The 13,778-nt window shown below is 39.1% G+C and overlaps 1 protein-coding gene across 1 annotated transcript; it reads right to left on the bottom strand.

The window, feature by feature from the left end:
* Window positions 1-2,766: 2,766 nt before the first annotated feature.
* On the bottom strand, window positions 2,767-6,530 carry LOC145414263 (prefoldin subunit 4-like). The gene is made up of 4 exons (XM_080283861.1): window positions 6,488-6,530; window positions 5,815-5,919; window positions 5,361-5,468; window positions 2,767-3,806 (listed from the first exon to the last, which is right to left on the bottom strand). Exons 1-4 carry the CDS (start codon window positions 6,503-6,505, stop codon window positions 3,642-3,644), a joined length of 396 nt encoding a protein of 131 aa, XP_080139987.1. The 5' UTR covers window positions 6,506-6,530; the 3' UTR covers window positions 2,767-3,641.
* Window positions 6,531-13,778: the final 7,248 nt, after the last annotated feature.

The following is a 13,778-nucleotide window of genomic DNA, read 5'->3' as shown; positions in this document are numbered from 1 at the left end:
CTCTCTTTCTCACTCCTTTCTTGTATATCATGAAATTTTATATCAGTACAGTGACACTGAGAAATTGAGTGTTTTTGGTAGTCTTGACTATTAGAGAAAAATTCAGCAGCTTCCAGTGTGTGGCAGTGCTCGTTGTGATATTCCATAATTGAAGCTCGATTGGCAAACAAGTAAATAAGTCATCATTTGAAGCCCCCCAACAACTTTTCAGTTTTTAGGCTTGCCTGCTTTGCTGTGGATTGTAGCATTATTTTGAGTGATCCCTAGGTGGATCATCTTTACAAGAACTGTAGTCATTGAACCTGACCAGACCTAATTGACCTGACCTGAGAACAAAACCTAACCAGTCTGACCTAACATAACTAATCTAATTAAACTAGACCAAACCACACCAAATTACTTGTAACCTTAGACCTATTTTAGCATTATTCCTTAAAATCTGTAGCTGTACATCATTAGGTTTATCGAGATCTCTACCCTAGATGGTGGATACAGAGTCGTGTGTCTTATATGTCAACATGCTAGTGTGCGTTCATGCTTGACTTCGTACATGGCAACTAACTGTGATAGGTATTATAAGTTAAGGCTGTCCTACAAAATGTTTGAAGTTACTGGCCATCCATACGTCTCTTATATTTTTGTTAGGAACAAATGCTTTTGTAAGTTATAGCATTTTAAGTAATATTCCGTAATACTTTGTGCATATTCCATGATACTTTGACACAACTCTGCTGGTTTGCAGTGCTGTAAGTTCACCTCTTACCAGAATGTACTAATCTTTCTTGAGGCCAGAACATGTACATGTACTGTATATGTATTGTCTTGTGTTTGTAACTATGTATGCATGTTTTAGTGAGGTAGTTATAGTAAATTATTATAGGAAGTATTATTGTCAGTGCATGTGTGTCTAGTATGAACATTAAGTATAGTTTTTGTTTACCTCTCGTTGGTTATTGAATATAATAAGCATTAGATTTGACAGTATTTGCCAGTATGAAAGTTTCATTATTTAGTTTCAATTTTTTTTTTTTTTTCTTTCTTTTTCATGTGTTTGAAGCAACACTAAATCCATTTTGTATAGTGTACAGTATTGAATATAAGCAGTGTGGCCACTCACTGCACCGTAGTAGGGGAAAGCTTTGATATAAGTAGTGTGTGAATCTCAGGACAATTTTTTCTTAAATGTGTCTTGCCATTTGTACTCAAAATTTACACATATTGTATTGGGTTTGGATTTGTATGTGTATATTGTAATAGTCTTTTTGAGTTTCAGCTATAATGTAGTTTATGTTACTAAATGTATCAGTTATTACTGATTTCTCAAGTTCAGGTTACTCATTACCTGTATTTTTGACCGTGACTACCCAGTAATGTGCCACTGTTTATGAGCAGTGAACCTCTCACCCAGGCCCATTTTCTTGTTAAGTAAGGAGGCTTCCCAGCATCTTTTCCCTACCAGCTTATTAACATACTGGGTGTGCTAGCACAGAATGTTCTTGTCATTTGTTCATGTAATCTGTGGTAGCATACAAAAGATACAAATAACACACAAGAGATAATAAGCTATAACAAGCAAAACTGAATAGGGATACAAGAGATATCTGTAACAGACAAGAGAGTAACAAGCAAAACTATGAATGTGGTGGTGGACTTCCTGCAAAGCTGACGAGAATACATCTCCCGGTGTCTTGCCCTTACCAGGCTGTAATGAGTAACTGGTAATGGTTTTCTGTGCCACCATCCTGACTTCTAGGCTCTGCAGTGCTAACCCCATCAGTCCGATGACATATTTTTGTAGTTTATTCATGCTGCTATCTGGTGTTTTTTATTTAGCTTGGAAGAAGCTCTCATGTTGAAGGAATTAACTTCTTGAATTCAGGTGACATTTTTGTTACTGATGGCAAGACATGATTTTGCCCAACATTGGAGAGGCCACTTACTGTGTATTGAAGGGGTTTCTTAAAGTTATATATATGTAACCCTGTCAGTTTGAAGTCACTAAAATCATTTGGAGAGAGGAAGCACTTATTTTAAAAGGTATCCCCTGGCTCAGTGGATTAATAGTGTCAAAATCCGACTCCTCAGGTTCAAAGTCTCTCCTAAGCTGAATAAAAACATCTGAGAATCACAAGCATGTAATGAAAAATATGTCATCGGATTATTGGAGTTTAAGATAATGAAACAGTTTTGCTGTGGTTCATTTGAATATTTTTAATCTTGTAAATTATAATGTATAGATTTTATTACTCCTTCCATAAAATAATATTTCATGTGTGTGTGTTCATTCACTCCTTTGACAAGTAGAATTAAGGCAGTTATTGTAGAAGACAAAGAAGTGTAGAGGCTGGCCAGCATGGTAAGGAAGTTAGTAATTAGAAGAGTAGTTAGAAAAGTACAGTTCTGTAGTTTTAAGTTTCTTTTACACTATGCATGTTGAGTAACCCCTTCACTACATTGATGCTTTTTTGTATAGTTTCCTTGCTTATTTTATATTGATTTGAAGCAGCTTATGACTTCAGTGTAACAAGGTCAGAAGTAGCTTCCATTGAACCTTGTACTTCAACAGGTTGTACCCGAATTGAATTGTTTGAAGGTATAAAGAATAGAACTAAAAATTTAACGATTGAAACAGTAACTCTCTCCCGAAGATACAAATGCATGAAAGCATTCTGGGAGTGTTATTTCTCTACACTGACCCCAAGCAAGTAACAACCATCAGGAAGCTGAATACTAACATGTCCCAATATGTAGAGTAAAACCAACATAAAAATGCACATTTTTAATTACAATGGGAGTTCATAGCATATGGGAAACAAAAAAAAATGGATTTGTGCCATTACTGGTTAACCATAACATCAGTCCCAAACAAAAGTGGTAAATTCATTTTAATGCTGTGAAAACCTTAACCAGCTTTACATTGTTTCCCGTGTGGCTGAGGTTGTGTGTTGAGCAACACTTACAATGGCTTCATTAGTATGATTGTAGTGCCAGATTGCTTATTTAAAAAAATAAAAAAAATAAGATTGACTTTCAAAGCTGTCCATCTTTCCCTTTGCTTCAAGTTGCTGCTTCTGCTGCTGCTGCCATGCTTCATAGACACATCTCTGGTGTTTTACTAGAAGTGTCTTAGTGTACTGTAGGCAAATAGGCGCTGAATGACCACATCGGTCCTAGTGCCTGGGTTTTGTGCCAAGATTTTTCTCACTCACTCAGTTTAGGCAAAAAACTTATACATGGTACAGCAGGATACAACTATTTAATTAATTAAACGTCATGAAGCGTCGAAAACACACCAGAACCACACAATGAAAAATATGGGTGTATGACAATGGAAAAAGGGAGGAGAAAAATTTCTTGAACCATATGCCCTACCCAAACCAATTCATGGCATTATCATGTCAACTGGTAAGGTCATCAGCAATCTTTCCATATCAGCTGTCAGGTCAGTAGTGGCTTTTTCAGTTTCAACAACTCAGTCTTGGCACCTGATTATCTCATCATGGCCTTGTTCCCCCTCTACCTCTCCAGTGAAGGTAACATTTAGCATTTGATGGGCCAGAACATAAAAAAAATATAAAAAAGTGTATCATAAATACGTAAGCAAGAACTCGTTAATCACAGGAACAATAATGACCAAATCTTTAGTCCTCCTCCGGCTCCAAGTTAATGTTATTGCCGAACTTAGCATAGAGGTCGCCCTTGAGCTGAGTCATGGTGTCCTGTAGCTCACTGGCTCGACTGTTAAGGTTACTGATTTCCTCCTGCAGGCTCTCACGCTGAGCACTGATGGCTTCCTGGGCTTCATCCTGAAGGAGAAGCTTCATTATTAACTTCAATATCAACAGAAATTCACGAAAGATGAGCAGTGAAATACGATGATAAAGGGCAAAAAAATCTAGGCCTAATGGGAAGCAGTGTGCAGTGTTACAAAGACTAAAAAGTTATACATCACCATTACCTTTGCACAATTTCCCATGCACAGTGCGTAAGGTGAAACATCTGAATTAAGAAGAGTCCCATCCTAAAAAGATAAAAGGCAACAGAAGTGCTGGATTTGTAGCTTCCAACATCTTCATGCTAATACACAAATGTGTAACCTTGTGCCTCCCATATGCACTTGGAAGTTATACATAATACTCTTTCAAAAAAATAATTCAACCTTAAATTAAGTTCCATTACAACCTACAATATTGATGCAACAGCTTCCCAAAACTGACAGAACCAACTGTATGGAAAATCTTTGGGAACATCCCTGATTTAAAATGAAAACTAAAAACAATCTTCGTGTTGAACTGATGATGATGTTACTGACAAAGAATCTGCTTTCTAATTCCATCTAACAATTTTTTTTAATGCATTCCATACAGATCCAAAGATGTTCATCCTAGCTTCCACTAAGCATCTCTGGGATGTGCTGAAGAGATACAGACAACACTATGAGTCACTAAGTCGACATCAGTAAGAACAAAAGCCTAGAACAACATACACACACACTGGTAAGACATTATGGTAGTCTCCCCTACTAACCATCAATAACCTGTCCTAAAGATGATTAATCAAATTTGAATCCATGTACTTAGTCTCTAGAGTGTGTCAAGGGCAGTTAATTCATACAAGACATAGAAGCAAGAAATTAACCACACACTTGCAGAACCACTAAATTATCACCAAGTAAAAATTTCATTAATCTCATAGATTCAAATAATTACTCTTTATTGTAAGGTATTCCATCATTGGTCAATACAATATATGCATAAGATTTCTGGACTGCGTATCAGCAGTCACACTGCCCTGAATGTGACTTTAATACTTCACCGATTATATTAAAGTGTTTGAGGAGCTGCACCTGGCTTTCAGGGTGCTTATTGGTCACCCTTGCTTTACTCATGAAATGCTTGTATTATCTGTTGTTTATCACCCACCTTAACTTACTGCAGTTAAATTATACCATAGTAGAGTACGGTATAAAATTTACATTCTCTTTAATCATACAGTATGATAGTGTTATTATAAGCTGACATTGGATGTGGTTTAGCAATTAAAATTTTATCATACAAGAAAAAATTTTAAACTAACATAATGGCTATGGACTGCCCTAGCAGAGATGATCCATAACCCATGGACCATTACTGGATCGCATACATACCCAGAAAAATATCTGTTAGCTTACACATCCTAATGCTTTCCATTTTATTTGGCTTATTAAAACTAGTGGTGAAGTAACCTACCAAAAATTCAATACAGTAGCCTACTTAGTGAAAAACACTGCAACTGAGCTTCATACAAAAGTTTAAAAATTATAGAGTGTGAATGCTCACAATGTTTTATGCTGCATCTCTGCAGCTAACACGACAATTTACCTGTGTCTTCATGATAAAAACTTCCCCCACCATAAAAGGAACCTTCTCGTCACTGTCAAGTGCAATCATCATCTCGTCTTCAGCATCCTGGAGATTTTGCAGGTCATTCTGTGAAAATGTGATTACATTAATTATTATGACAGGGAACTGATTATCAGTTTGTGAATCTCAGCCTATGGTGCAGTACTATGTTTCTCCATATGATAACTAGTTAACAGTGAGACTTGTGACTCACTGCCTGCTGAATAAAATCATTTAGCATTAGCTGGAACAGAGTACTAGAGTTGCTTTGATTGTTAATGGTATTTGAATTAACACTCAGCCTTCACTGGCACTCATGTAAATAAAAGCATATGACATTAACTGGAATCAAATGATACTAGAGTCGATGTGGCTGTTAGAAGGGCAATACGAGTATATTAAAGAAAGAAAGAAAAAAAAAAAACTGGTTCACCTCTTTTTGCTTGAGTTCTTCCTTGATGTCTCCATGACGAGCATTACAGCGGGCAAACCTGTTGATTTTCTGTTGGTCCTCGTATGTTATGTGAACATCAGAGTCCTGTTGGGGTTAGAGGCAAAATTTCGGCATCTAAAAGTATTATCTGCAGAAAGGAACAGTTTCCAAATACTGTACGGTGTTTCATAATGTTGGTATGATTAACATGGTGGACATTTTCTACAGACTGGTTGAAACTAGGGCAAAATAGGTTGCTTCTGTTGCAAACTATACCCAAGGCATTTACAGAAGAAACATATAAATCCTAGGTTATCTCCACTTTTATTTACACCGGTATACAGACAATGTACAGTATTGAGGTGGAAGGAGTTCGGGATACCAGTAAAGTTTTGTTGCTGATCAGTTAGATAGCCTCATTCCCTACAAAATTACCGCTTGAAAGCATAAACTGTGGTAAAAAAGTTACTTTGATATACATTATAAATATAGTGGATGAATATTTCCACCTCCCATGGAGCACCTGGCTCATACCTCCATTGAAACCAACAAATTATTGACCTGAAAAACCAATTATTGTTCCAGACTGGGTAGTAGATGAAAAATAATATATATAAGTGCAAAAATGTCCAACTAGCAATGACTGATCCAAAGGAAATTTGAGAAATTTTACCTGAGTCACAGACGTCATGTTGCACCGTTGTCTCAAACTATCCTGCTCTGAGGTACGTTGCTGGAAAATTTATTTAAGAGAAATAGCCGATTGTCAATACGTTAAATCTAATCTCTAGAATATAATTATTTATTATTATTTAGGAGCTGAAGTAGTGCCGATTGTTATAAAATGATATTTCTTGGTAGTCCCCAGTGAGAGATTGATTGGGCTCCGTTGTCAACAAAGTACTGTATTTCTAGCACTTATTTCACAGCGCTTTGTTTTGAATATTACACCTCTGTTCTCATGTATGGTACTTATATATTTTTTTCATTCAGATATATTGCATAAATACAAATAACATCAACATTATTGCCACACTAAAACCTCGTGAAAAGCACCAGGGAGCCTCCTTAACCAACGAGAGTACGGGCCAGCGCCTAGTAGGTGATACTCGCTCGAGTCGCTCAGCTTTTTGCAGCAGTTCCTAGGTATGAGTGTGTCTGTCATATAGAGGATTATTGCTACTTACACTAAAGCGGTTGATGGACAGAGTATGTTTTGAGTGGACAATTGCACCGAAAGCATGAACCCAGGATTGAGGGGACAAAAGTACAGCCAGTGAGGGCTTGCAGACCGTAATATGTGTAATACATAGTGGAAATTTATATATGAATGAGAATAAAACGGGATACCTCCAGGGTGTTGGGAGAAGTGAGTAGAAGAATACATAATAAGGTGGAATTGGGTGGGAATACAGATATAGGTGGAAGGAGAGCATATTTAAACAGACGACTGGAGGCTCTTTACAGTGTGGCCACTCCTTGGAAGGAGTTCCCAGAGGAACCGATGCATCAGAGGTAGTAACAGAAAGTACTTATCTGTATGTGTCTATAGCCAGGCACCGTAATCCCGTAAGGAGTGGCTGTTTTTGAGTTACCGGTACTTGTTTCACTGGGAGGGGCATTTAACCTGCCAACCCACTTGTTGGCACGCAGGGAACATGTATGAGTTAATATCCTGCTTTGTAAATGTTTCCAGGGTTACAGGAAACTATTATGCTTTTCATTCAATGTAAAACCACCTGAAAAGGAGAGAAGATTAATAAAAAGTGACAAGAAAGATGGAAGAAATAGGAAGAGAGGAGGAGAGAGACATAAGGAATGATGAAGGAAGATGTAGGAGCACTACATCAAATGAGAGGATGATGGTCGCCACCACCTGCCGCCATCTACTGTATATCCGCGTAATATTTGAGTTTCTTTACTATATGAACAGTGGCTATTCTAAAAACTAATATATCGTCCTCATGTATTTCAGCTGGACATGTGATATTGTGCTTTTGTGAAGAATAACATACCGTAGCATGCGTTGAAATATCTTGTTAGTATTGCATAACATGTTTGTAGTAAGCTCGTGACGAGGTATAGGGAGGGGGCAAACCCCCCCCCCCCGTTTGCATCCCACTACAAATTAAGAGTGGGCAACTCCCCCCCCCTTGCCCCCCATAACTTCAGGCTCCCTTGGAGATGGAGGAGTTGATGGGGAGAGTGGAATAGGATAGGATGGAGGGATGCTGTAGAGTGTAGAGGTATATGAATGAGGGTGGTGTGAGTAGGAAGGAGGGCAGCCTTATGGCAGAATACAGGGTGACAAGGCGATATGTATTTGGCCACCCTTTCCAGGATTAGTACGGGATCTGGCTATGGGTAGGTAAACAGAAACATGACCATCCACATATGGATGAGGAAACTGAGAACATCTTTTGCAACAAATGATGTATATTTCTCCATTAATTACAAATATTTTGTGATAAGCAGCTCGACAATCTGCTGTTTGCACTTGCAGTTACATTGCCGGGGATGCCATGTTGTCAGTGAACTGCAGGGGACCCTGAAACAGTATATGAATGAAGATTTAGATTATCAAAGCATTGGATTAATTTGTAAAACTGAAATGATCTGTTGTGAAACATGCCGGATGGTCTGCATAACGAACTAGACCTGCAACATGCACTTCATCCATACTGCAACATGTTTAGGTTAGTTCAGTTGAAAAGATGGTATTAATATATATATATATATATATATATATATATATATATATATATATATTCCATTATGCGCTGTCGTAGCCACTGGGAACCTTGCTACTTCCCTCCCCCCCCCCTCCTGCTCTCCCGTCAGATGTTTGGACCTCCACTGGGCCCCATTCGAAATTCCGATTTATTTGATGTGTGCATATTGTGTAGCATGACTACGCCACGGCACTACGAATTACTCAAATGAAACAAATAGTTGAGAAAAACCCAAATGAGCTGAAACATTCAGATGAACCTAAATGACAGAATAACCCAAGTGAACCTAAACAAATACCCAAAATGAAGGAAAAACACAATTGAACCTAATAAAGTACGGTATGTAAATGAGTGAAAGTGAAGGAGGAAACACCCAAGTAAACCTAAATAAGAAAGCTTCCCAAATGGAGGGGGGGGAGTATGGAAATGGCGATTCTTACCCACTGCCAGTCACCTGTGCAATGGGAAAAACTGAAAAAGGGCGGGAAAAAATTGGAGGAAGAGAAGAAAAGGAAAATATGAGAGGGAGAAGAGAGAAAGGGAGAGAAGGGAAGGGAAAAGTAGGTGGGAGATGAGAAAAAGGAAGGGAGAAATGAATGGGAGAGAAGAAAAGGAAGGGAGAAATGAGTGGGAGAGAAGAAAAAGGAAGGAATAAATGGATGGGACAGGATAGAAGGAAATCAAGGGAGAAATGAGAGGATTAGAGTGGAGAAGGGAGGCATGAGGGAAGGGAGAAGTATATAATGAAGAAAGATGAAGAACAAGGATAGGGTACATCGTGACTGCTGATCTCTTGATAGGCTCAGGTGGAGGGTAGTGTTCGTGACTCATTAGCCTCCTCGTCAGTCACACATTATCTTATGGATGGTAGGCGGCACGTCAGGAAAAGGGTAGGTAGGACAGTAGGAAAGGAGAAAGCTGGCGCGATGGTACTCTTTCAAGGTGTTTCGGTAATATTGTGCTCATTTTGCCATCTGTTTGTGCTTAAGGCGCTTTCGTAGTCCAGGCCATGACAGGCATTTAAATTTGAACACATGTAATACGACCCTCCTTTTGTATGCCACTGTTTACACGCGCTTGGTACATGTAGATAACGTATAGATTCTGATACATATCCATTGGTCTACATTTCGAGATTTACGTGCATCACTCTCCCTCCAGACAACCCTTGACCGTTCGTAGTTTTCCAGCATGGGCAAGGGTTATTTCTGGCCACCACTCTTCCCCCTTCACCCCACGGGAAGGTCCTGTCTTGCCGTGCTGGAACTACATCACAGTAATTGAGATCTTGGGTGTATTGATATTTCAGGTGATTCTTTTTATTAGTATTGTTTTGAGATGAATTGCGCCATAGGGCATCATCACAGCACCCCCCCCCCCACACCCATTTCGTGATATTAAACCCTTCATCGGCTACTCTCTTTATAACTTCATGTGTGAGACGAGTGTATGTATTATAGACCTACTTGTATTTTTATTGCTTGTGTGTGTGTGTGTGTGTGTGTGTGTGTGTGTGTGTGTGTGTGTGTGTGTGTGTGTGTGTGTGTGTGTGTGTGTGTGTGTGTGTGCGCTTTCAGACCACTTAGGCTTGATTACAGTAAGCAGCAGGTATAGTTTATAGGACGATCGATGTAAGTGGAAGTCAGAACACCCTAAATTGGTTTCTGATTCTTTTAATATCTTGCAGGTAAATATATAATTAATGGGATTTGTTAGGACCATCAAGGAGCCTTAATATTAAAGCTTTTTGAGTACCATATACCGAATGATCTCGTACTGTGATCATGTCTATCTGCTTAGACCACGATACAGGTTTTATTAGTAAACATGAAATAACGAAGGGAAAGGCCAACTAAAATTACATCGTTATTGAAACTTGATGAGAAGTAAAAGATTGAGCTTTCTGCCTTGTTATTTAAGGGGGTTGGCAGAGGGCAGGTAATTAAAGGACTCGAGATCTCCCAACTCCGCCACCCTGCCAGACTCGACCCTCAAAAATTACGATTGCTCTACCCACTGATACCTTATGAGACAAATTATATTAAGCTGTCCAAAGTGATGATAATAAAAATAACACTAAATTATATGTATCGGATAATCCAACAATACCATCTGTTTGGGATTTGACCATAAGTAGGGGTTTACGAGATGTGACCTTGCATGCACTTTGAAGGTAAGAATATAAAATGATGGTAATGGGATAATTTCGTGGAGGACAGCGTGTAGTGTTGCGTAATCAGAAAGTACTGACTGATACGGAAAGCGACATAAATGTGTAGAAACTATACATGTGGTAGAATAATATTGAGAGATTTGGGAAGAAAATTTTCAGGATAATCACAGACAGGAATTCATGATTGACAAAAGTAAAAAGTTTGGTAATTTTTTCCCGAGTGTGAGACAGACTGTAAAATGCCCGTGCAGTGTGTATCGAGCGACCTTCAGCAACGATTTATTCCTGAAGTTTCTTGAACCTGAATTGTGTACGAGATTCCCTTTTTATATATTTGCCTCATACAACTGTCAAACGCTTCACAGCCGTACCGAAACGAGTAATGCTGTGAAAAATATATTGCGACTAAAAAACAAATGATATCATAAGATTTCACTGTTGTGGCTTCATCGTTCTTTATCGTAAGTTTTTGGTGAACTGGTTGTGTATGAGATTCCATGTTTATATATTTAATTCTGAACTATCAGACACTTCACAGCCAAACCAAAATGAATAATAGAGTGAAAAAATACGACCAAAACAAGTGATGTAATTTTTCACTGCAGTTGTGGTGGCTTCATCGTAAAACTTTGTGATATCCTTTATAAATAGAGTTGCTTACTGTCCCTGTGTGCCACCTTCTTAGAACCAGGGGATGAATAAATCAGAGAGACCCTGGCGTCCCCCTTAATACCCCCGACTCTCAGTCTCCTATAATGGTAGTTCGATAGTGGGTTTTCTGTTCTCTTATGCTGCATTACAGGTTTGCATTGATTCCCTGGTGCATTTGAGTTTCTTTTATTTAGCGTATAGTTTCTTCCTTTTCTTCTTTTTCGTCTTTTTTTTTCTTCTCTTGTTTTTCTTATTATTATTGGTTTGTTGCGTTCTTGTACTTGCTTTCATTAATGTGTCTAATGGTATATTGATAGGGGAAGTGAACTTTTTATTCTTGCTACTTTATGATGTGTGTGTGTGTGTGTGTGTGTGTGTGTGTGTGTGTGTGTGTGTGTGTTTGTGTGTGTGTAATTTTCCGTGTACTGGTTTGTTCATATAGAATACTTGCCTTTCATAATGTACCCGCCTCTGGGTCTCCTTTAATGATATATCAGTAGTGGTTTTCATTCCTCTTAAGCTGCGTTATAGATATGAATTGGGTTGTTATTGGAGTTCCCGCTTTGAAATTACGATACCTTACGTCATTTTCTGGACGTTCTTTGTTTCTTTGGTGGTTTTCTTTCCTCCTGATTTACGATACTGTCATGAAATGGTTCGTTATTGGAGTTCCCGTTCCCGTGTTACCGTACCGTATGTTATTTTCTGAGTATTGTTTTGTTTGTGGTTTTCTTTCCTCTTTTGATGCGCCCTTTGTGTCGCATTTAGTCTGGAGTATATATTGCGTTTACATACAGTTTTAATATTTAAGCAGTATGGTAATTAATAAAACAGTAATTTAGTATTAGCAGAAATTCAGTGCACTTACTACCCGATGAAGGTCCAAAGCCCTTAGATGGTGATTGGTAGTGACTCACCTTTAAAATGCAGTGACAGAATATATCCCATTCCTCATGATCAAGAAAGAGAACCATATTTTATAAATCCTTTTGAAATATTTTAATCCTCTACAGATAAATTTTACTTGAATGACTGGCATCGAAACAGTGAGGTTCCTGGTGATGAAACAGGTCTAAAATATGGTTACAAATGAGCTGTACCCAGGTTAATGTTTTTTTTTCTTTCTACCCTTTTATATTGTGCTTGTACGTGCCATTTAACTATTGGTACGTTCCCTCCAGACAATTTTATTCCGTTCATAGTGTGCAAACTGGAGGGGTATACATGAGTCTTCGTTAAGTCGGTCGTGATTCGTTCGTGACTATTCGATCGAAGCTGCCTCGAACCATCCGACACTTCAAACAGTCTTGTAAATATTACATGTTGGCTGTGAATTTTCGGTAATATAATGAGCCTATAAATCTTCTGTAGATGAATAATATAGTGGGGTTATAAAAAAATATTCTGTAGGTGAACTTGTGGGAATGGAAGGGGAGGCCGGGAGAAGAATTGGGAGAGGAGGTATGGAGAGGAATACGGGGCAGGAGGTAGGGAGAGGAAATGGGGGGAAGAGGTAGGGAGAGGAATAGGGGGCAGGAGGTAGAGAGAGGAAAAAGGGGGAAGAGGTAGGGAGAGGAATGGGGAGGAGGTAGGGAGAGGAATGGGGAGGATGGAGAGGAGTGGGTGGAAGGAGGGAGAGGAATGTGAGGAGGGGGGAGGCAGGGAGAGGGGAGAAGAGAGCATGGGTCCTTTTAGCTGATTAGAGCCACCTGCAGTAGTAAAGACTTACGATAATAAAAGCATCATCATACTAAATGGATTGTGGCCGTAGTCATACTGAAAGGATTAGGGGAAGATGGAGGGAGTGGGAGAAAAGGGAGAGGAAGGGAGAAGGAATGGAGACGATAGGTAGCATGAAAATTGTTGGTGAGGGGGTCGGGATGGGGGTGTTGGTGTGGGGACGGGGAGAAAGGGGGAAGAGGCAGATGTAAAGGAAGAAATGGAAAGGTCTGAAAAAGAGATAAAGAAAGAAAGAGAGAGAAAGTGGAGGAGAGGTAGGGAGGTAAGGCGTAAAGAGATGAGAAAGAAAAGGGAAATGAGGGGGGGAGGGAGACGAGAAGAAAAGGAAGAAAGAGTAAAGGGGAAAAGGGACAGAAGAGATAGGAAGGGAGAGGGTGGGGGGAGATATGAGGAAAAAGTAGGTAAAAGAGGAAGGGGGGGAAGTGAGAGGAAGGGAGAGCCAGGAGAGAGAGAGGGGGGGGGGAAGTAATTGAAAGGGAAAGCCAGGAGAGAGAGAGAGAGAGGAAAATTGTATGGTAAGGAAATTGTGGTCAGCCAGGTACCGATTATAGAAAGTTGTGAGCCTGTGTGTGTGTGTGTGTGTTTGTTACACTCATGAGGTGATGTGGTAGAGGTTGGATATTTTATATTTATTGGATGAGATGTGGTTTGTGTGCTTGGTGTTACCT

This window comes from Coenobita brevimanus, chromosome 98 (assembly GCF_032717465.1).
Source record: "Coenobita brevimanus isolate Jiangsu-jjx chromosome 98, ASM3271746v2, whole genome shotgun sequence".
Taxonomy (NCBI): domain Eukaryota; kingdom Metazoa; phylum Arthropoda; class Malacostraca; order Decapoda; family Coenobitidae; genus Coenobita; species Coenobita brevimanus.
This window is presented reverse-complemented; position numbering and strand designations above follow the sequence as displayed.